The sequence below is a fragment of the Leptonychotes weddellii genome, chromosome 8 (assembly GCF_054177405.1).
Source record: "Leptonychotes weddellii isolate Sample4059 chromosome 8, ASM5417740v2, whole genome shotgun sequence".
NCBI lineage: Eukaryota > Metazoa > Chordata > Mammalia > Carnivora > Phocidae > Leptonychotes > Leptonychotes weddellii.
Window position 1 is genome coordinate 113,078,843 of NC_138376.1, and position 24,551 is coordinate 113,103,393.

Genomic DNA, 24,551 nt, shown 5'->3' on the forward strand with positions numbered 1-24,551 from the left:
TTAGAAGAAACTGTATCCCAAAATTTTAAAGAGAGAACAACTTATATATATATACCAAAAATAAGGTTAACTACTATGAAGGGGTAGAATATGACTCTAAAAATGAAAAATAAAAAAGATTTTTTAAAAAAGGGATTGATAAGATGTTGGTTGAAAAAGGGAAAAAGAAAATTTCAAAAAAATAAAATTAAATTAAAAAAATTAACCTTGAAAGACTAAAGAATCAGGGGGAAAAAAGCCATGAATTCTATGTGCAGTATTCCCCTAGCGCTGGAGTTCTGTCATTCTCATTGATCAGTAAACTTGGTCTTGGCTGGCTGTTCTTGTTGATCTTCTGGGGGAGGGGCCTGTTGCCATGGTTCCCAAATGTCTTTGCTGGAGGCAGTATTGCCCCACCCTTGCCAGTCTGGGTTTGCTCTGGGAGCTTTTATTCCCTGCAAGCTTTCTGTACAGCTTTGGAGGCTGAGAGTGAAAATGGCAGCCTCCCAATCTCCGGCCCAGAGGAGCCGAGAACTTGGGGCCCCACTCCTCAGTGAGCCCTAGAGAAAAGCAGTCAATCACTCCCGTATCCCCGGTCTCCGGCCGCACTCCGTGCTCACTGGCCTGTGACCGAGCATTTCTATCTCTGGCACACGACGCTGTGGAGTCTCCAAACCCAGCAGATTCCTATGGTGCACTCCCGCGCCGCTCCTCCCAGGGGAGGAAGAGGAGTCTCCCTGGGTCTGCTGCTTGTTGGGTGCCTGCTGGAGGAGCAGTGGCCTGACTGCCACGGATCACAGTTTATGGCAACCCCAAGCTGAGACCCCACTCCTGGGCTCCATCTCTGCAGCTGGCTTCCCTGCTCCAATACCTGGGAGGTCTGCCGCACTCAGGCACCCCTGGTCTTTCTGTGACCCCAAGGGTCCTGAGCCCACACTGTCCCAGCGAGTGTTCCACCCCCCCTTAGCCACTGGAGCGACATCCCTCAGCGGAGCAGACTTCTAAAAGTTCCGATTTTGTGCTCCGCTGCTCTGTCACTTGCCAGTAGCAGCTGACGGAGGCTCCCTCCCCACCGGGGTCTATCTTCCCGAATATCCCCTCAGATTCACATCTCCGCACATCCTATCTTCCAGAGAGTGGTCGCTTTTCTGTTCAGAGAGTTGCTGCTATTCTTTTCTTCGATCTCCTGTTGAGTTTGTAGGTGTTCAGAATGGTTTGATCCCTATCTAGCCGAATTCCTGGGACCAGACAAAATTTAGGTCTCCTACTCCTCTGCCATCTTGCTCCTCCCCTTGCCTATTTTTTACTGGGTCATTTGTATTTTATTATTGATTTTAGGGCTTCTTTTTACAATCTGGATATGAGATTTTGTCAGATACATGTATTGTAATATTTTCTCAATTTGTGACTTGACTTTTCATTTTCTTAGTGGTATCTTTTGATGGGTGGAAGTTTTTAATTTTGATGAAGTTCAATTTATTATTTCTTTTATGGTTAGTGCTTTTTGTGTTCAGTCTAAAAAATTTTTGCCTACTCTAGATCCCAAAAATATTCTCCTGTATTTTCTTCTTTATAATTTTATAATTTTGACTTTTACATTTAGTACTGTAATACTTTTTTAATATATGGTGTAAGGAATGGATCAAGGTTCTTTTAATTTTTTTGAATAGAAATCCAGTTTTCCCAGCTTAATTTTTTTTAAAGATTTTATTTATTTATTTGAGACAGAGAGAATGAGATACAGAGAGCATGAGAGGGAGGAGGGTCAGAGGGAGAAGCAGACTCCCTGCCGAGCAGGGAGCCTGATGCGGGACTCGATCCCAGGACTCCAGGATCATGACCTGAGCCGAAGGCAGTTGCTTAACCAACTGAGCCACCCAGGCGCCCCTCCCAGCTTAATTTTTGAAAAGACTTTCCTTCCCTCATTGAATGACATTGGTGCTTTTGTCAAAATTCAACTGAACATACACGTGTATAGTCCCAGTTATGGACTCTCTATTCTGTTCTATTGATATCTTTGTCTATCTTTATGAGAATGCCACACTGTCTTCTATTCCTGAATCTTATATTGTCTTAAAATCAAGTAGTATAACTACTCTAGCTTTATTACTGTTTTGGCCATCTGGGTCTAGGACATCATTGCCATTACTCAAAATTTCATCATTATGCATGACATTTCCTCTTAGGGCTTTCATAATTTACCTTTATTGGGTTGAAGATACTCCTTTATACTCTCAGTTTGCTGAGAAATTTATCATAAATTGGCATTGAATTTTGTCAAAATCTTTTTTCTGCATCACTTGAAATATCCTATTTTTTTCTATTTTACTCTGTTAACATGGAGGAATATATTGAATAATTATCAAATATTAATACATTCCTGGATTTCCTGATATAAATTCTCCATGGTTCTCTTCTATATTGTTTAGCTGAAATAGAGTCTACCTTGTCTGACATTGGTGTCGCTAATAGATTTTAGTTTTGGTGAGTGTTTGCATGTTATGCCTTTTCCATCCTTTGCTTTTCAGCTTTTTTGTGTCCTTATGTTTAAAGAGTGTCTCTCATAAGCTGCACATGATTAGATTTAGATTTTGTTTCTTAATCAGTTTGATAATACTTATATTTGAATTAGAATATTTAGTTCATTTACAATTGATCTAATTGCTGGTATAATCATATTTATATCTACTTTTTAACTAATTTTTGCTTGTCTCGGCACCATGATTACTTCCATTTATGTTTACTCTCCTTTTGTTTATCTCTTCCTTCTTGCCTTCTTTGGATTAATATAGCATTTTAATATTCAATTTTCCCATCTATTAATTTGTTAGTTTAACATTCTTTTATTATTCTTTTTATGGTTACCCTAGAGATTATAATAAGGATTTCCTGACTTTTGTAATCTTAAATCAATTAGTAGTTTTATCACTTTCCAAACAAAGCAAGGATCTTAAAACACTTTAATTGCATTTGCTTTGTGTCAGCTTTTGTGCTTTTCTGTTGTGCATTTTAATTCTGCATGCATTTTACATCTTATATTACATGACTATTTTTGTTTTGGACAGTCAATACATGCTTATATATTCCTGATACGTAAATCCTCTGATGACTGACTGAGATGATTTTAGTGTGTATTGTAGTTTTATTCTGCTTCACCTGCTGCATCCTATTACTAGGGTACAGCTCTCCAGGGGTCCTGTGTGTCCCCACTGTTTCCTTAGGCTCCACATTCTTTAAATGCCTTTAACTTCAATTGTGATTCCTCAGTGCTGTGATACTTCCAAAAACTTCATGCTGATTTCCTGCAGTTTTCTACTTAACTTTGTATCCTGTGCTTTGTGCAGCCTAAAATTTGCACATTTTTCATGAGGGAACCTACTAAGCACTAGTTCTTTTGTGTGTGTTTGTGTGCGCACGCGCGCCCTCTGTGACTTCTCTCCAGAATCTTGGCTCCTCAAGTCCTCGTTGCCTTGGAAGACTTGAAATCAATTTTTATGTCTACAGGCCTATGCATTTATAAAGTTCTTCTTGCTTCTATACCTCTTAGTTAAGACCCTCTACCCACATGCTCAGTCCGTTTTTCCTGAACAAAGAATCAAGTGTTCCAAGGGCAAAATAGCTTGAAGATTATCCACTTACCTTTCTGAAGTTCTCTTCTTTCTGACTTGGATTTTCTGACTTGGATTCTTTCTGACTTGGTACCTTGGATTCTGGTTGCTATGGCAGTTTTCAATGTCTGTAAATGGTTTTTAAAAATATTGAATCTGTTTTTTCTAGTTGTTCTCAGTGGGAGAGTTGTTTTACCCCAGGGTATTACATCTTAGCTGGAAGCAGATGTCCTCTTATACCAATTTTAGTATCTCCCCCTCTCCTTTTTCAGTAAGCTACGATATCACTATGAATTCTTTTAGGGCTATGGGGACTATACATCTAATACTATGAAGGAAATTGTGTGATAATTGCTATTTGCTTCTTTTTCTTTTTTGATGGGTGGCAACATGAAGATATTAATGCCTCTGCTTAAAGAGAAATGGTAGCATAAAATAAACTTTAGTAGAAACTTATCTAATATTGTGAATGTCATAGCCAAGAATATCAGAAGCCTCACACAATTCTAGATTTAAGTGACCTAAAGTCCTTTTTATTATCATTACTTCAATTTTAAGCTTCTTACTAAAATAATTACTTCTTTTTTCTTTTTCTTTTTTCTTCAAATTTTTATATTTTGTCAAGAGATAGGAAAATAGTTGATTGACAATCCTGGTCTTTTTAGCAAATCCAATATATAACAAGGATTCATCATTTTTTAAAAAGATGTATTTATTTATTTTAGAGAGTGGGAAAAGGCAAAAGGAAAGAGAATCTTAAGCAGACTCTGTGCTGAGCACTGAGCCCGATGCAGGGCTCAATCTCACAACCCTGAGATCACGACCTGAGCCAAAACCAAGAGTCAGTTGCTTAACTGACTGTGCCAAGCAGGTACCCTAAGGAGTCATCATTTTTAATTGATCAAAATTAAACTAAATTTGAAATTATGATTAATGAATCACAAGTTATTTTTTAAAGATTTATTTATTATTTGAGAGAGAAATAGAGAGCATGAGCAGGAGGGGCAATGCGAGAAGGAGAGGGAGAGAATTTCAAGCAGATTCCTCACTGAGTGTGGAGCCCCTCGTGGGGCTCAATATCATGACCCTGAGATCATGACCTGAGCTGAAATCAAGAGTCAGATGCTCAACTGACTGAGCCACCGAGGCACCCCCATGAATCACAAGTTATGATGAGTTATCAACAGCTATTTTCTGTTTTCCAAACACCTGCATTAATTTGTAATGATCACTTAGTTTCTATGCCATATATAACATGTTAGGCAAACATGATTTTTGCATAATTTAGTTAGATATTTAGCAATAAGTGTTTTTGATATTCCTGAAACTACCAAAGTGTTGAAGAAGCTCAGAAGTATTTCTGGTTTATTTTTCTATTAGGAATATTTCTCCATTCTGTTTTGATTTTTTCAGTCATTCATTCATTTACTATAAATAGGTGACCATATGTATTTTCATGCTCCCCCAAAGTCCCTGGTTACACATTTTGTCATAACATGAGTTTTAAAGCACTCCTTTCATTCTTTCTTTTTTTTTTTTTTAAAGATTTTATTCATTTGACAGGGAGACACACAGCGAGAGAGCGAACACAAGCAGAGGGAGTGGGAGAGGGAGAAGCAGGCTTCCCGCCAAGCAGGGAGCCCGATGTGGGGCTCGATCCCAGGACCCTGGGACCGTGACCTGAGCCAAAGGCAGACGCTTAACGACTGAGCCACCCAGCCGCCCCAGCACTCCTTTCATTCTTAAAAGTGATCATTCTTTGCATGAGAGATTATATGGTTTCCTTTTATTTCCAAAAGTTGGGGTAGGAAAAAAGGGGGAATGGTAACTTGACATGGAGCCTGCCCTTCAGAAACTATGGCCTACCAAATGTAGGGAATAAGAATTAACATCAATAACTTATATAATAAGAAATGAAAAGGATCACAGGAGAGATGCAAAGATATAATATATGTTGCAATGTGGTAAAAAAAACTTGATAAACATGTTTAAATGTTTAAGGAAATATGTGCAAAATTTTGTGAAGAGTAAAGAAGGCTTGGGGAACATATATAAAAGACAAATACTTTTTATCAGGGAGTTACTGAAGTGATAGGAGAGTGAGACTGGAATACCAAAGAGAGGAGAACGAGAAGTGAACTGATGATCTGCAACTGCTTTTCTCAGGGAGCATCTGCCAACTCCAGGCCCTGGCTGGGGACTGAGTATCCAGGCATGACACAAGCTGAGTATCCAGGCATGGCCTAAGCAGAGTCAGCAGAGGGAGGAGAGAAAGCAGAAGAAATGCTGTGGCCATCAGTCTAAGTAATAAAAGGAAAGGCAGAGAGGCTTCGACATATGTCTAGCTTCTCTCTCAAAACATTTGCAATTGCCTGAAATTGCGTGGATCAGAAAGGTTAAAAGATAAACTAAACACTTCTGACATAGAGCATTATTTTCATGGAGTCTTTCAATAATGAGGAGACAGACCCACCTGTGGGGGGGGGGGAAGCAAAAACAAAAACAGAAAATGCCTTTAGCAACCACATGGACTGACAAAATTGGAGACTCAGAGGCACGCAACCATGTGGTCAGGGTTCCCCGCCATTTGTCTAATCCTGAAGTTGTGTGGGTCAGGAAGCCAAAAATCTAAACTGAAAATCTCTGAAAAGCTAGCCAGAATCTCCCATAGCCTCTTAATGCTGCGGTGATAAAGACTTACCAGATGAGGTGTACTAGCGCACAGCCAGATGTTCTGTTAAAAGTCCTGAAGGTATCGATATGCCCTACAGTAGACCAGTTCCTATCCCAATTATAAAATAACTTTGACTCAGCTCAGTTCTGGATTAGATTAAGATAATCTGTCCCCTCTACTTAACAGGTAAAGTGGTAAAGCACCTCTAGCACAGATAATACCATCTACCATTTACAGCCTCTACAGAATATTATTTTATATGTGTATGTGCGTTTTTGTTTCTATATGTGTGTGAGTGTGGTGTGTGTTTTATATGTTTAGGTGTGGAAGAGTTAGGACAATATTACCAAAAAATCAAGGGAAACAATTAGACAATAAAAGCAGACCCATTGGTAATACATTGATCACTGTTGGAGGGTTAGATCACTGTTAGAAAACTAAATCATTATTCTTTTTTTTTAAAGGTTTTATTTATTTATTTGACAGAGAGAGAGACAGCGAGAGAGGGAACACAAGCAAGGGGAGTGGGAGAGGGAGAAGCAGGCTTCCCGCTGAGCAGGGAGCCCGATGTGGGGCTCGATCCCAGGACCCTGGGATCATGACCTGAGCAGAAGGCAGACGCTTAATGACTGAGCCACCCTGGCGCCCCCTAAATCATTATTCTGAACATTTCTAAGGAAAAGAAAAGAATCATCCATTTGGCTTGTGTTTTCTGTTTGAACTCTACATCAGAGGAACTAAATAGCTGTTGAGGGGAAATTCTACTTTAGAAAAGAAATCTAGTTGACAAATATAGAAAGGATGATAGAATTATAATATTACCATTTTGTAGTTTTGTAATAAAATAGTTGATCTTCATAATGATCATCAGTGACTGCTAAAACCATTAGGTGAAAGGCTGTTGGGAAGTTTCATAATGTGTGCATTAGGCTGACCACACTTGAACCCAATGATCAATCTTAATGTGATTAATAGACAACCCAATTTATGTGCTTTTTGGTGTGGTATAATAAGGAGTAAACACTATCTCCTATAAATTATACTCCCTGTACAAACAACCCCTTTCAGATTCAGTTTTTTCATCCATAAAGGATTGTTGAAAGAGTAAATGTGAAAATGTTTCCAAATAGCAAAATGCTCTCCCAGTTTAAGACATCACTATTAAAACCCTTCCTCTGAAGGATGGAGGGACAAAAGCACAGACAAAAGACCCAGGTATTTTAAATCTCAGTGTGATTTAGCGTAGACTAATTCAGAGTATCTCAAACTTTACTTCATTTTACTTATGAATGTTAACCACTTTCCTTATTCAAGAATTTCCATAACTTCTACTAGAAAATAAACTCTTTTCTCTCCAGATTGTGGGGGATGGTGTTGGGGGTGGGGTGGGGAACAACGTTAGTGACATTGAATGGATGTGGCAGGAGCAGGTGAAAGCTAGGTACAGAGCAGGTTAGCTGTCTGTGTCTGAAGTTGCATATCTATGATAGGGTTTGGAGGTGAGTCTACTTTTAGCAGAGAGAAATGGTCTATACAATTCCAGATGGTCAGTTTACCATGGAAATAATAATGGGGCAGCTGTCCAAAGTAATCATAAAGATTGGCAGCAACCACTCAAGGGGCAAATACACAGTTGGAGAGTGCCTGGTTTCCTGGCCCCTTACCCAGCTGTCTTACTGTTACACTACAATGAATGAAACCTGCTTGTAACAACTTCTCAAGTTCATGTGAAGAATAATTCCTAGCACAGAAACTGACGTATGAATGAACTACTGTAAAGAAAATAACACATGAAAACAAAGTCATATGGGACTAAGTATACCCGAAGAGAGATGGTCTTTTCTACAAAGGGAGATTTGGACAATGAGAATAGATGAGAGAAACTGTAACAAGCAGTGACTCTATAGAAAGAAAAGAGAAGAGGAGAAAAAAGAAGGAAGAAAGAAAGGAAAAAAGAAAAGAAAAAGAGGAAGAAAGGATAATAGAAGGGAAGAAGAGAAAGAAAAAAAGAGCAAAAGAAAAGAAACAAACTGCACTTTCAGAAGAAATTGAAGAGGAATCTTTCTTACTAAATTTCTGGGGTTTCTTTAAATCCACAGTTTCTGCCAAAAGATTCAAGCACAGATTTGGGACTTATATTTGTCAAGTCTCCATATGCTGCATTTTCCCTCCAAGCTTTTACTTGGGCTTGCCGAATCTGTGGTTGGTTGAATATGTGGTTTTACAGTTGCTAAAAATACCCTGAAGTCAAGCTCCTCTCAGTTTTTGTGCAGTGATAAAACAGACACTCTAGCATCAGATTTTTCAAGGCTTTGGCCTGTAACCTTTAATCAACCACCCCTTTCATAAAAGTAAGCCCTGTAGGCATAGGTCATTTACATTTCACTTCAACACAAAGTGAGTCAGAGACTGAAGAAAATGGCACTATGAAGGAAATGCTATGATTTTTTCAACTACTTCAATCAATAGTGAATTAAGGTGGCTTTGGGATTGCTGGGAGTTACTGTATGGAGTTTGGCTGTCAGTATGAATGCCACCTCTGAAGGAACCCCAGAACTGTCCACTAACTGCAGCAGTTAATTCCAAGTCAGAGCCAGAGGCCACAGAGCTCCCACCCCAGTCCCTGGGAGACAGAAGGGCTGTTGTCCAGGCATGCCACACTCTGTGCACGTATGCTAATGTCAGCACGTCAAGTCTCTGAGCTGTCAGGTCGTTTCCCTGTGGTTATCATCATACACACACCCGGCAGACAAGACAAGCTACATCATTTGCACGGCCCGGTGCAAAAAGAAAACATGAGGCCCCTGGTTGAACACACAGAGGGAAATGTTAAAGAGACTACAATACAAAGCCTTTTCTCCTGTCGTCTCTCTCTCAACCTGTCTTTGTGGTTTTTTATTTGCCACTTAATGCTGCACTGCCGTGCAGGGTGGGGAGAAGAGACTTGGGGGACAAGTGCATACTCTGCCATGTGCCGCGGCCTCCACTCTGTGACTCCATGCACGTGCAGCCTTCAGGCTGCCAGATCCCCCCCCTACCCGTCCAGTCACTGGGCAGACACTCCAGGGAAATTGAACCAAGCATCTCCCGTTTCCCTTCCCTCCTACCCTCGCCCCTGGTAGACCGGTGATCTCCAAAGGTATTACAACAACAGCAGGTGAACTAGAAGGTACCTGCATGGAGGGTGGGTGAGAAGCTCACCCCTGTGGTGTTGCCTATCAAATGCACTGTGGCCCTGCTAGTCCAGGGAGGGGACGGCCAATCACTGTCTGGAGATGCTATGCAACATGTGCACTTGACCCTGATTTGATCTTCCTGCACCCCTGCCAGTGGTGGAGAGTGGCAGTGATTCCTGGACAGGGCCAGATAGTGAAGCCTCGGAGGGTCCCAGGGGGCACCAGGGAAGTCAGGGAGGCAGGACCATAGGTAAGCTGAGGCTCCAAGCCCCCAGTGCAGATTTCAAAATGATGACTGTAGACCACTAAATCCCAAGTGCAGGGACCTTCTGATGAAGGGCATGTGGTGCATTTGTATTGGACACAAGGTCCTGAGCCAGCCCGGGTGGGATCCTGGCTTCCCAGCACCATTGGATCAGGCCACATGTAGACATTATCTACAGGTGGAATTAACTAGGGGAGTCAAGGGACGCAGGAAGTTTGGCAAGGGAAAGCCAAATGCCTTGAATGTATTTCTGCCTTCCTTCCTGAGAAATGAAGTTGTTTTATTATTTTGTAGGTTAAATGTTCTTTCTTACTGATAGCTTCATTTATAGAGTCGAACATCATACTTTTATCCCTGGTCATCTACTTGCTGATGTTTTCATTGTTGTCATCATTTTTGTGATTTCAGGTGGGCATATTGAATATCAGGGACATATTACTTCAGCAAGCTTAATAGCAAACATTATCTCTGTCTATTTTTTTTTTAAATAAATGGATTATTGCAGTAGTAATGAAGTTACACCAAGGTGTTTCAAGTTTTTATCTCTGGGCGAGGATTTCAAATTATTCTGGGTAGATCATGTACTTTGAAATGGTTTATTGAATGGCCCAAACTTGGAGGGAATACACATACTGATTAATTTTATTTTTCTCTTTTACCTTCAACTGTGCTATGGAAGACTTTTTTCCCACCTTCTACATTCAGATCAGATTCCTTGATTTCAGGAATTGAAAAGCTATTCCAGTGTATTCTTGTTTCAAACCTCAAATTCACATCTCTCCTTTCTAGCACGTGCCAGGCCTCAGTCTGGAATACATGGAATGGGAAGGGGCATGGTCTGCTCCTGCAATATCTCTGGCTCCTCCCTTTTGTTTCCCCTCCTCTGTCTGCTTTAATGGGAAAAAAGATAGGAAATATAGCCAAAGTTTTTGACTTGCCTGCAGCTGATGTGGTCCTCTTCTGATTAACAATGGATAGTTGTCACCAGGGTCTTGGGGTAGGCGGCCCAATGCTGATACATAGAGGATATTTGTGAGTTGTTAGGGACCCTCTAGAGGGGACTTCATCACTGAGAGTTCCTTCATATTGAGATTCCCCCCAATTCAACCAACCTCATCCATCCACCCACAGCCCACCTGCTGATGGTTCACCTTTAGCATCTTGTTCCTGAAATTCTTTTCTGTGATTGGCAGCCGTCTTAGGTGGAGTGATAACAAGATGGTTTTATCCCACTATCTTCTGAAGGGCTGCTTAACTCATGGGAAACCCACTTATCCTCACTCCAACAAATGATGGTAAAAGGCCAACTGCCCATGGCTGTCCCATTAAACTTGCCATGACCAGTCAATGCTCTTCTTCCCTTATCAGATCATCCTATGTGCTGTATAAGGAGACCTCTAGCCAAGGAATGAGATGACATTCTCCCCAAGTGGCAGATTCCTCCAATCTCTCACCACTCCCCCTCTCTCCACCATCAGATACATTTGATCCTGTGAGGGCCAAGAGATAAATGTGACTTTATAGGAAGTGACAACAATGCATTTGTGATAACATAAGATGAAAGAAAATTAGCAATGCAATTGAAATTCACAACATAAGACATAAATCCATGAACATACTTTAAGGGGGTGATGGGCGGGAAGATTGAGCCTGCATCGGTGTGAGTGGAGGTGGAACCCACGGCCACCAGGAGGAAAGGGGGTGTCCAGAGTGGAGGGAAAGAGCTGATTTTGGACAGACAGACACACAGCAGAAAAAAACATCTGCCACTTGGAAGGAGATGGTCCCATAAGGTAAAAGAAAGAATGCACTCCACTGATGTGGCTTTCAGAAATGAGCCTGGCGGTAAGAAATAGCCAGCCAGTGCAGGGGAGACACGTGGGGGAGGAGATGACATGGAGAAAGGCTCAGGAGCCAGGCTAGGCCCTGGCCCAGGCCCAGGCACCACCTGAGTGGTGTGATCACTCTATCTGTACACGTGTATAACCACTCACTCACTGGGTGTCTTTTTCTTTTCAATCTTCAGGAAGAGGCAGCCAGAATTCTCGCCCACCAGCCAATGTCCGTCGGCACATGTGCAGCTTTGAAAACCCCCACACTGCAGTGAATGTGTAAGATAAGCTGCATGGACAATGTAGTGGTCTGCCCCTTGCTTTCTCTCTCCTGGGTTTTTCCACTTTCTAACATGGAAACAGATGTGCATGCCATCAAGAATGAGGAACCATTTACGTGCCATGGTTTGCACGACTGCCTTAATTTGATTGTCCATCGTTCTTAAAAGGGCACTGTCAAGTTGTTAGTCTTTTTGCTTTTTTAAGTTTCAACGCAAGACACAACACTTTTTCCAATTCTGGAGATTCACTTTTGTTTGTGACTCCTACTCACAAGCTCAAAAGTGAATTTTCCCCCTTCATAAATTTGTCAGCTTTTCCTTGGCAAACAGAGCTCTTTCTTTTTTTTCTTTCTTTTCTTTCTTTTTTTTTTTTTTGCCTTTTTGCTGTTGCACAAATGTTTGAAATGATGCTGTCTGCATTAAAGTAAAAGCTATAACTCGAACTTATGGAGAGTTCCGTAATGTCAGCTCGAGGGGGTGGGCACTGACGCGAGCCTCTGCTGGGTGCCTCCCACAGCCTGGGGAGCCCAAAACAAAAGTTTTGTGAGTCTTATGAAAAGAGAGTATTACAAAAAGGAAATGTAGTTATTTGTCCCCAGAATTCTGAGTGTTTTTATCAGATTTTTGCCATCTGATAAAAATGGTGCATGTTTGGTCCAATTTTTGACCTTTAGATCTTGACAGTGTCTCTTTAAGTTAACAAAAGAACATAGACCATGTTCAATTCATTGTGCACGGAGTCTGTGGTCATTTTTCAGCTGTTCCTTTACAGCCCATCAAACTCCTGGGAGAGTCAAAGGTACACATTCCTGCAGCAGGAGGGAGTCCACTGATAAGGTGTCTGTGGCTTGAATAGCTCTTCAGATGAGAAGAGCGCAATTTGTTCAAATGTTTGCTACTGAACCTGGCTATGGAGGCCAGTGTATGAGGCCACAGCGTCTCTTTCTTCACTCAGTGGAGTGCATTGGGAAGTCTGTGTTCTGATACTCCCTCAAAAAGCCCAAATAGAAAGAGTGTGGTCTCATTCAAATCATACTGATTCTTTAAGGGAAAAATATGGTAGCCATGCCAGTGTGTTTCAGGGTGGTGGTCAGGAGGCCCCTGCTCATTGAGATCAAAGCCATTCAAGTCTGCTTGGATGCACTGTCTGTAATTTTCCCAAGTCAAAAGACATTGAGCATTTCTTGCAGCCTGGGCTGAGTCTGACCAAGGGCACAGCAAGGAGATCCTGATTATGACAGCTCCTGGCTGCCTGTCAAAAGGGATTGATGGGAATAGTAGATGTGCTTGTCTTGCTGTGACAGCAGGGCAGAAAGAGAGGAGAGTCACCTAACATTTCATGACTTAAAGGTGAGTGCCTAAAAAAGCAAAAGCAAAGGCTGAAAGTGGGTACATTCTTGGTAGGTGATTAAAAAAAAAAAAAAGCCACAATCAGCAAAGCTGATAGGTTGGTTGTTAAGAATTCTCGGAATAGGATCTGTTCAAGCTTTCTTTCAGGAGACTATAAAGGATCGGGAAAAGATTGAGAAGAGACTCGCAATTTTTAGCCTTGGCTGTTCCTCAACAAACAACAACAAAAAAGATACGTTCTCTCTGTGACCTTCAGTTCCCACAGCTTTTCTGAACAATCCAGGCCAAGGGACTAGTAATGGAGATAAAGCTGCCTACTGGACCATTGTGGTCTGCCTAGATCTATCCTGTTTCTGAGGAATAATCCCAGCAGAGCAATGCAATTGCCCTATGTTTCCAGAGCAAACCATGAGGACTCCAGGTTAGAGCTGAGGAACATCAAATGACTTGCTATTAAAATTACAGGTGTGGTAGCATGGGGCATAGAAATACAATAATGCTTGACTTGAAGTTCCTTCAAAGGGAATGGAATCTAGATACTCATTTGTACTTCCCGGAGGAATATAATTACAGCTGGTATACCTCTGCTAAAACAATAGTCCTGTACCAACATGATGTCTTCAGTAAACTTTGGCATGAGAATTTCTTTCCTCAGCCAGGAATCATGATTAGGTTGAACCAATGGCTATTTAAAATGTACTTAGAAAAAATTTAATAAACATCAGAATTCTACTCATTAGTTTGAAACAGATTTGTCAGTTTTCTCAAGACAGTAGACCCTATACCCAGACAAAGTTTATGGAGCCTCCCATACTTTGGTGAGCTCATTTTGTTTGTGGATGTCTTTTTCTTAATTGATTCATTGAAGAGAGCACAAAGCTTAATAAAGGCAAACTGATTTCCCTTGTGCTGTTGTGTATCCTGTATCGTGTATCCTGTATCATATAACTTTAACATATAGAATGTGATTCATCTAAAGATTTAAAAGGAGGACTGTATATTTAGACTTTGAGGTATTATAAATTTTGGCAAGCCAAGTGGTTCTCTGACTAGCTTATGATGTTAGGATTAGAGGAGAGGGATAAATCCACAATGCTATTTAAGACTGATATCTGCAGAAACTACGAAGTTCCCATGTAGTCAAAAAGCATTTGTCTCCAATAACACATCCAGAGATTTTCTACCTTACTAGTGGTGAATCCAAAAGGTGAGAAATTTTAATTATGTTCACATAGGCTTCCAGAGATTATATACTGAATATGCAGATTTTTCTGGAAAGCCTTCAAAAGTGTAACTGGCATCAGTGGAAGTCCTTTGTACTGAAGACTAACTTGGCGTTGCCTGGGAAAACAAGAGTCTGACTCATAAGGCTTCAAATAGTTCCGATGCCTGCGATTCTACAAGAATCACTACTCACACTTCCTTCTGGTACCAGCTGCGTGAAGCAGGAAGAGGCGAGGCATTTGGACAACACATGTCTGGCATCCCTTTCCGAGTATCTCAGTTGGGGCAGCACCAGCCTTTTTGGAAAGGCCTCGTGTCCCCACCACAGCTGCACGGCCCCAGCAAAACTGCCCATAAGCCTGTAGCTTTGGTTTCTTTTCTGGACTTGGTAAGCCGTTCTCTCCATGCCGTGACTCAATGGCATTTCCTGTTTCCTCTTTCATTTTCAGAGAAAACACATGCTAACCTCTTCAGGTTCCAAGGACTGAGTCTCCCCTCCTTCTGCTAAGGTCTTGCCTTATCTGTGGGCTCTCTGGATGCCATCCTTATGTCTGTCGTGAAGCTATTAAGCCTCATGGCAAAGACTTGAATTGGACATAAGGGAGACAGGTGTTGTGTAAGCTTCCCCCTCAGGCAGCTTGTGCAGGATGCTTCCCTCCTGATCTCAAACACCCACCCACTGTTATTCCCATTTTAGACCTCTCTGGAGCAGAGAGCAATGTACCCTGCAGATGTAACTAGTACTTACTGAAACAAATAGAACAGACAAGATCACTCCGAATGCCAAAGATATACTAATCTGTTGACACCACCCACTTCTAACCATTCTCTAAAGTGCTGTAAATATTGGGTTTTCTGTTTGGGGGGGATTGTTAGACTAATCTAATGAGAGAAAAACCAAAGCAAGATTCCAAGCCTGTCATGGCTGGCTCGGCAGTCCCAGGCCTGCTTGGCTCTGCACACTCCCAGTGTAGATCACCCTCTACATCCTGGTTCCTCTCAAGCCTAGCAGCCATTTCCTCCAATAACTTCTATATCAATAAATATATTTAGCCACCTGAGGTATTCACGCCAAGTGCTACTGCATTTGATCTTCAAATATGAGATTGTTTTAGGCCTGATGTCTGCCTTCTGAAGTGAGAGCAGGAAAGGTGGGGTGTTTTGCGACAAGTACGTGGTGTTTCTAGATCAGGTTGCTTTTCCTAAGACTTCTATTTAGGAAACCAAGTAAAATTAAATAATAAAAGGAAGAAGTTGGTGGCTGAAACGGAAGGTATTAAAGTTATCTGGGATTAAATAGAAGACTTATTTCATAGTAATATTGCATTTTGATAATGCATTTACTCCTTTCTGGCTGCCCCATATTTTATACATTTTTCTCTTCTTAATATCATAGCAGTGGGCTCCCAACCTTTTAAAATAGGGAAATCCCTTTTCACACCAAAATGCTTATTAAACCTTCACTCGAATCAATGATAATAATTGTACTTTTTTTTTAGTAGCCACTTGAACATAAAACACAAAAAAGCTTCTCAAATTTAGCTACACATGTATCTAGCAGCACATTTTATCATGATAGCACTTACATGCATTTGAAAATAGGAGTGTACAATCTATCAAGACATAATATTGATCCAGTCTAAAAACAAAGCTTATCGCATGTGTAGATTCATGGACCATTCAAGCTGTATACGGACCACATGTCAGAAACATCTAATTCAGAAGGACTGAAGTTTATACACTGTCCCGAAGTTTCTATGAGATGATACATTTCCTTCACTATCTCTGGTTTTTAGGAAGCAATTTATTTTGTCCTTGGAAAACAAAAGTTAATCTAATTTTCTTAATCTGATAAATGTCCTGGGACATTCAGAACTATTTCCTAATTAAACAGTTCTTTACAGCAAATCTAGAGCAAGACTCTGAGGGGAAGGGCTGCTAATTTTGACAGCCAGGGTGAAAATCTCCCATTACAAGAGTAAAAATGGTATTGGATTAAAACAGAACTAAGATGTGATTTTATCTATATGCAAGATGATTAATAATATCATTAAAATAGGGAAGCGCATGATTTAAATAGAGGCCTACGTAGGGCCCTGGGAAGTGAGGAAAACAGCCCATGTGAGTGAGTGAGTGACGTTAAGTCCCAAGAATACAAGGATGCCTTTTTGCCAGCATCTATGGAGACTGGAGCAATGGTTTGTTGCGGTATGTAAGCCTGGTGGTTAAGTAAGGTGTAGACTAGCTCTCAAGGGACTTGTTTCTTAAACACCCACACATACACACACATATGCACACATGCGTGCGCACACACACACACAGCTAAATAAAGACACAAAGCATCCTTTTAGTTTAATGATTTCTTAAAAAAATAAGCATTGAGAGGCAGGCATTGGAAGAAGGAATAGATGTTTCCATTGCAATTGAAAGTGATGCAAATCAGGGGCTCCTGGGTGGCTCAGTCCGTTAAGCATCTGATTCTTGATTTCCGCTTAGGTCATGATCTCAGGGTCCTGGGATTGAGCCTGCATTGGGCTCCCTGCTCAGGGTGGAGTCCATGCCCAGGGAGGAGTCTGCTTGTCTCTCTCCCTCCCCCTCTGCCCCTCTCCTCACTCATACTCTTTTTCTCTCTCTCAAATAAATAAATAAAATCTCTTTTTTAAAAAGTGGTGCAAATCATTGAGGTTGGATGGTACACTAAAGCATATTTAAGAGGCAAGGCAAGAGGCAAATCTGTGGTTTTATACTTTCTGAAAGAGTAGTAATGAACGTATAAAGAGAGAGACGGTCTGAGTAGAGTAAGGATTGGAGGAAATTGAGAAAGAAGGAGGTGGGAGGTGAGCTCACCTAAAGTTTCAAACTCAGAAGAGGAACTGTGGCTTGTGGTCTTGGTTACTGACTGGTTGATTGTCTGTTCATGCTGGGAACACCAGCCGTCTGTTCTATAGTTGACTCAACTCGGAAGAAAGGTATTCTAACAATAGTGTGGAAGCTGAAAAGCCAGGAATTTTGCATTTACAAGTACTTCTACATTCTCAGCAAATATATTAAGCATATATTTCAGAGAAATATTAATTTTCACAAAGTGTTTTGGAGATGAAATTTTTCTTAGACAATTAAAAATATAACATAAATGGGGTGCCTGGGTGGCTCAGTTGGTTGAGCATCCAAGTCTTGGTTTCCGTTCAGGTGGTGATCTCAGGGTTGTGAGATCAAGCGCCCCCAACCCCATTGTTGGGCTCCACGCTCAGCAGGGAGTCTGCTCAAGATTGTCTCTCTTTCTCCTTCTGCCCCTCCCCCTGCCTGCAGCTCTCTCTCAAATAAATATACATATAGCATATAAATTATAAGAAAGAGGAACTGCCTTTTCCCAAATAATGAGTTCAAAATTTTAACTATTATATCTATTTTAGGACTTTTATATCCAGAATTTTCTATAATAGGTATCAGAATTTCTGCAAAACTCTGTATTTATTTGGCTCACTTCATTTTTCAAAATTATAATATGTAAAATGTCAAAATATTATCCTCATCATAAATGCAACACGCATGATTTTTGAAGTATTCATTCTTGCATTTTCAAAATGATTAAATAAACCATTATATTAACTATTGATCACTTCCTACATTTTTCAAAACCAAAGACCATGATACAGAATAGTCTATTTCACATATCCACCTAAGAAAAAAATGTTCCTTATCCCTATTCCTTTTACTTTCAAAAATGTGTTAACATTGTGCTACCTTCTCTGTTGTTTTCATGGATACAGTGAAAAAGCAAACTCAAAAAAACAACAAAGAAAAGAACAACACGCACACACAAGAAAAAATATTTCCTGATATAAGTATTAACACTGCTGTTATTAATAGTGTGCTATGGTAAGTTACCACCATCTCCTAAAAGTTATACAGAAAAAAAGCTAAAAGTCCAAAAGTAAGACCAGAGTTATTACAACATGCAGAATAGAATTTGAATGATATACACAATACCTCTCTTTTCTTCCTCCTTCTCCTCCTCCACCTTCTCCCACTTCTCCTTCTTCTTCTTCCTCCTCCTCCTCCTTCTTCTATTTGATTGGTTTTTTGATGGTCCCATGAAAATGAAAGTTGATAAAGCAGGAGGGCTGCTGGTTCCCTAACATTTTTCTACTCCAAAGCTCAAAGAGGAAAAGGCCAGGGAGGGACCTTTGTCTCCATAACTTCTGCTTTCTCTGAATCTTAATTTTGTCTCATTTTCATCACAAACTATGTTGAAGGACTAAACCAGGGTCTGAGCATCTGTATTTTGCTGGGCTTCCTGGTTCTATCTCTTTTCAAACACACCTAGTTAAAAGTCCCCAGCGGGGAAATCCCAAACTAGCTGCTATGAATCAGGGCCTTTATGTGAATTGTGATTCATTGTATGTGTCGGGAATAATGCGTTGGAATAAAAAGAAAAGCCAAAGTTATGACACACATAAGTGGAACATGGGTCTGGGTTTTCTGTCATCCGCTTTTTTCTCTTCTGGACAGGTGCCATGTGTCTGACCTTGCTGCTCTGGTACCAGGAAGGTACCTATCAGAAAGGGCGACTGAGGGGATATATTTTATAACCCCACAGGACAATGAGAGTAGCTTAATATGTGGGTTTTATTTTGTTCCAGGGACTTAAGAAGAAAGGGAGGCAAGAGCTCCGGGCATTATGTTCAGGTGTCCATGTGTAACTACAGTGTTATTTCTTATTTGTTTCCTCCATCAATTGTGGAATCTTTCAAAGGCTTGCACTGAGTGGCGATGTTGTGGTTACCTTAAGGGTATGTGTGTGTACCTGAGGGTGTAATAGCTTTGTGAAATCTCAGACCGAAATGAAAATAGCTGCTTCTGCAGCAGCCTGGCGTTTCTCCCCCTGGGACTTTCTCCGGGTCAAAGTGTTCTGCCTTGTCTTGGGGTTGATGGAATCACTGACCAGCTACAGAGGCAAGCTGTGGTCACCGCAGCTTTTGGCCTTTGACCTGTGATAAGGGGAGGTTAAGGGTATGGAGGCCGGGCACACTGGGGCGGTGGGGGGGAATCAAATTGCATTGAGCTGGGATTGCGTATAATTTATATATATTTTCTCCTGTGTGCACGGTATATCTGCAAATAAATCCATCTCTATTTTATTCATAGTTCTAATGGCAAGTCTGTGTCATGGTCTGAACCAGGTGGAAGACAGGTGCCCAAGGGCCAGCACGTGTGGCACCGCCTGTCTGTGCACGTGAAGACCAATGAGACGGCCTGCAACCAAACAGCCGTCATCAAGCCCCTCACTAAAAGTTACCAGGGCTCCGGCAAGAGCCTGACCTTTTCAGATACCAGCACCAAGACCCTTTACAACGTGGATGAGGAGGATGCCCAGCCTGTTGGCTTCAGCCCTCCCAGCAGTCCTTCTATGGTGGTGCCCCGACGCGTGCCACCCGCGGTGAGCACCCCGCCTCTGCCGCCCCACTTGACCACAGAGGAGACCCCCCTCTTCCTGGCAGAACCGGCCATCCCCAAGGTCTTGCCCCCTCCCCTCCAGCAACCACCGCAACCGCAGAAATCCCTGATGGACCAGCTACAGGGAGTGGTCAACAATTTCAGCACCGGGATCCCAGATTTCAATGCGGTGCTCGCAGTCCCCGGGGGCCCGGGGAACGGGGTGCGCTCGCTGTTCCCGCCCCCGGTGCCTCCGCAGCACCTGCAAATGCTCCCGCTGCAGCTGAGCACCTTCCGGGAGGAGCCCGCCTCCCCGCCAGCAGAAGACGAGGACGAGGACGACAGCGAGAGGTTCAAGCTCCTCCAAGAGTACTTGTATGAGCGGGAAGGGAACACGGAGGAAGATGAACTGGAAGAGGAAGACGAGGACCTGCAGGCGGCCAGCAAACCGGCCCCCGAGGATTCGCCTGCTCTGACGCCTCCGTCGCCTTTCCGCGACTCGGTGGCCTCGGGCAGCTCGGTGCCCAGCTCCCCCGTGTCCGAGTCGGTGCTCTGCACCCCTCCCAACGTGACCTACGCCTCGGTCATCCTGAGGGACTATAAGCAAAGCTCTTCCACCCTGTAGGAAGGAGGTGTCCACATGGAAAAGCAAGAGAAACCATGAGCACCAGCACCTCCGGAGATGTGCGGACAGCTGGGAGGAGGAGATTCGGGAGAGGAGGGTGAAGTCAGAGGGAAAGGGAGACGAAGCTGCTGCCTTAGGGAAGGCCAGAGGGAACTGTGCTCTGCAATCAAAAAAGGAGCCCGGCGAGGATCCCGATTCTTGAATTATTCAAAAGCTTTCTCTGGGAAGAAAGGGAATTCTGACAAAGCACAATCCCATATAGTGTACAACTTTCACCGCATAAATAAATAAATACATACATACGTACATAAATAAATAAATCAACAGAAATAATCTCCTCTTTTGGACAATTGTGCATAGATATACGTGCCCACACACACTTGGCCAGTTTGAAAAGAGACAGCACATGTGGACCAGCCAGGTGGATCATTAGTTGACATCATGGTATTCATGGTAGTCATAGTGAGCGTGATGGAGCCAGGCAGACCGGGTGGGTGAAGGAGGGGCAGGCATGGAACCACCCATGGCATGGCAGCTCATTTTTCTCTACCCTGTCTCCTTACTGGTGTTCAGGAGCCTCGGAAACTGGCCCAGACAGGGGCCTCTCTTCACCCATTGCACCTGATGCAGAGCCAGCCTTGTCACATTTGGAAAAAAGTGTATGGACACCCTGCTGCTCTGTGATTTCTCTCTACTTAGGAAAACAGGAATCAGAGCAAAAGCATCACCAAAAAGTGCTTCATCAGGAGTGCTAAGGGAGGATGGAGTGAGAAGCAAGACAGTACGTAAGCATGAGGTGGTGAACACAATCAGCACAGATAACGTCTCATAGTTGATACTCACTTATTGGTGATTTTGGAAAAAAACGCTGGAACAAGAGATTGTTTTGAGAATGGCAGAAGATGTTTTGTGGATTATCTTGTGTTTGTGCCAAGGGGGGCTCTTCTCTGCCCTTCAATTAAAGAGAACAAACCATGTGGCAAAATTGTTACCTTACATTTACTGTAGCAAATATTATTACCAGTTGAACTCCTATGATGCAGTATGTGTATTTGGTGCATTGTTTCTCCTACATACTACAGAAACTACAGAAACAAATCCATCCTCGAACTTAATGGTGTACTCACAGCAACTATTACTGGTTCAATGACAAATAATTCTTTCCTTCTGTCATCCAAGTCCCTGTAACTAGTACGTAAATGTGTTCCTGTGTCCTTGTATATGTGTGATAATAAAATTTGTGCAATGTAACGTCAGCGGAACTTCGACTGGAAGGTTGTCTTTCCAATAGAGTATAGATATTTTTATGTTCTAATAATGTTTTATATATTTTCACCAATATTTACAGGAGCTCTTTGAAGGTTTGAGTGCTGTGATCGAGTGGTTTTCATACGCTGCTCAGATGGTCCTTCCTCTTCTAAGAGGGAACTTATTTTTCAGATATTTTATGATGTGGAACACATTATTAATGAAGTGGCTTGCAAATTTGTCACATTAAAAATTCATAAAAACCTGTGCGTAACAATAAAGAGGTACATTTTATAAATTTTCACACATCATTATTAAAACATGACATTGAAATGACAGTATTGAGATTACTTCAGGTCACTTTAGATTTTTTTTAAAAAAGATTTTCCACAGCTACTTGAGCTTTCAGTGACTGAAGCATATACTAACCTCTATGTCTGGTCATAATTTTTCAAGTTATCTATTCATCACCTCTTACTTTCTTTTATTTGATATTTCCATGTACTTTGATTCGTCTGTTTTCACTGTCATCACTTTTCTTTATATTTTTGTCATTTGCTGTGTGTAATATCCACATACGTGTAATCCAGTTTCATTTTTATCCTCCTGTTTACACCCAATAAAAGCAATTTTTCTTGCTGTTTTGATTTCTTCTATTATTTGTGGAATGAAGCTTACCCCTTTAAATATCTGTTTATGCCTTATGTGCAGTCATATTTTAATATGCTTCCTTCATGTGGAAGCTAATTTCTCAGCCAAAAATCATCTTAGAATCTTTAAATACCCACCGCATCATTTGTTCAGAATTTAACATCAGCTCCGATATTTGAGGCTCATGTTTCTTATGTCTTCCCATATTCCACTGCCAAGTTTAGTCAGTTCCATATCAAGAATGGACTGCCTTTCCTTTAAAAATTTATTTGTAACACCTTTGGTAGAAAGACCTCATGACTGAAACAAGAATTTCAGTTCCATGTTTCACGGTAATGAAGCAGAATGAGGAGCCTGGATGGTTCCAGTGCTTAATAGGTGGTCTGCTTATTGGCAAACAAGCAAGTAAAAGCCTACTATCTATTATTCGTGGAACATGTTTTCTTATCTTAATGCCACTAACATATGTCCTTGATATCACAGGACTTGTGCATTCAGATTTTTTTTTTTAAGTAAGAATAGATCAGGAAAACTGCTCTACTATTCAAATAATGTCAGTTTGTTCTGAGGTTTTAGTCTGAGACATTTGGTGAACACATTCAACACCAATTACATTATTTCTCTGAATGCCTAATGTCATGATTAAAAGTTTTCTTGAATACAATACAGTATTAGCTCTTATAGCATAATTGTTCAAAATTGGAAATGTACACACACATACCCTATACCAAAAGGACAGATATCTTCACCTTAATGTATGTGCTTATACAAGTTGTTTAGCTTCTTGTAAAAGTGTTTTCCTTTGGCTCGTTACTGCCTTTTGTCAGATAATCTTGATAATGCTGTATAATAAATATTTTCTATTTATTAAATGTGTGTATTCCTTCTCTATGTTTTGTTGGAGTTACAATAAGAGAAATAGACTGGTACAAAAAACAGTTATTGTGGTTTGATTTTGCTCACAACATGTCTTCTAGATCAAAGTTGGAGAACATCACACAAAATCTATAGGCCAGGTAGGTAGCAAAGTGGAGTACATTTTGATTATGAGAAAGGTGGTACCTGAAACTCGAAATTTAAAATTAAATCCAGAATTTCAATATTTAATGCTATGGCAGACATTGTCTTTCATCTTTTTGATAGAATGTATGAGGCTTGACAAACTCCTGGATCTCCAGCGGAGCCCTGGAGATGGAGGCATCTGAAGGCTGCCATCTTTGTTTTATTTGTGCCCCACAAGACTCACACCCTAGAGGAACCTGGTTTCTTACTTTGTTGACATCCTCCTTCTATTCCCTTACATTTCAATAGAGACTTCACTGGTCTTCAAAACAAAGAAGCCCATTATCCATCTTTTGCCATAAGATACCTACAAAGTAAAGCATCTACCCAGTGTCATTCAAGGGGAGAACAATGCTCACACGAGGACCACATCCACGAGATTGTGATGTATTTAGATGGTAGGAGCAAACTGTATACAGGAAGGCTGATGTTGAAGAAATTTCCAGAATCAGGGGCTGAGCCACCAGGGGGTTTCTTCACTGTGTCCAGAAAATAGAATGAGAAATCATGAAATGGCAGCTTGATGTCTGAGAGAGAAAAGTCATAGGAGAGAGAATGAGAAACAAAGAAAAGAAGAAGAAAAATGGAAATGTTTCAGATGTGTAGTCCAAAAATACCCTCAGATTGCCCAGTAGGTCATAAGGACCTCCACTTGGAGAGTCCAGAAGCTTCACCATAAGGAAGACATTTGAAGCGGCTGGGTCTGGGATCCAGATACCACAAATGTTGTGTGAGTAACTGCCCCAATAATTTCTATAGAGACTTTCCTGAAAGGGAATCAAAGAGAAGGGAAGCAACATGTTCATTGGCTTACTCTGCGCCAGACATCTTGCTAGGTTCTTTACATTCATTCTCATTTAATCTTTCAGGTACTACTGCTCCATGGATATTTTGGAGTATTGAAATAACTTACCCAGAGTCTCTGAGCTAACATGTGGCCCATAAGCGATTTGAGCTCCATCCTAAGTTGGCCCAGAGCCTGTGAATTCGTGTTCCTCTGCAGAGCTCAGGAGAGTATCCCCTTTTTGTATCCCCATAGCATTTTATTCACATCCTAACTATATTATAGTTTGCCTGTCTCTTTCCCTTAATAGATTCTAAGTTCCTTTTTGTTTGTGATCCATTTTTTTTTTCTAATCT

General features: G+C 41.3%; 1 protein-coding gene and 1 long non-coding RNA gene across 5 annotated transcripts in view; one reads left to right on the top strand and one right to left on the bottom strand.

Annotated features, from left to right (window-relative positions):
• Positions 1 to 18,708, bottom strand: part of LOC145723129 (uncharacterized) — a 48,178-nt gene extending 29,470 nt beyond the window's left edge. The window contains exons 1-2 of the long non-coding RNA XR_014147985.1: positions 18,380 to 18,708; positions 3,619 to 3,715 (exon numbers count right to left, since the gene is read on the bottom strand). This is a non-coding gene — a long non-coding RNA (uncharacterized LOC145723129). The remainder of the gene's footprint in view (positions 1 to 3,618; positions 3,716 to 18,379) is intronic.
• The window catches only part of GRM1 (glutamate metabotropic receptor 1), a 377,107-nt gene extending 353,916 nt beyond the window's left edge, over positions 1 to 23,191 (top strand). For 2 of the 4 annotated variants that reach the window (XM_081829111.1, XM_081829112.1), the window contains one exon: positions 19,538 to 23,191. In XM_081829111.1, coding sequence (XP_081685237.1) covers positions 19,538 to 20,450 — 913 coding nt within the window. In that variant the 3' untranslated portion in view covers positions 20,451 to 23,191. Of the gene's footprint in view, positions 1 to 11,728; positions 12,259 to 19,537 lie in introns of those variants that run through there. The other 2 variants (XM_081829113.1, XM_081829114.1) reach the window with 2 other exon arrangements.
• The last annotated feature ends 1,360 nt before the right edge of the window (positions 23,192 to 24,551 follow it).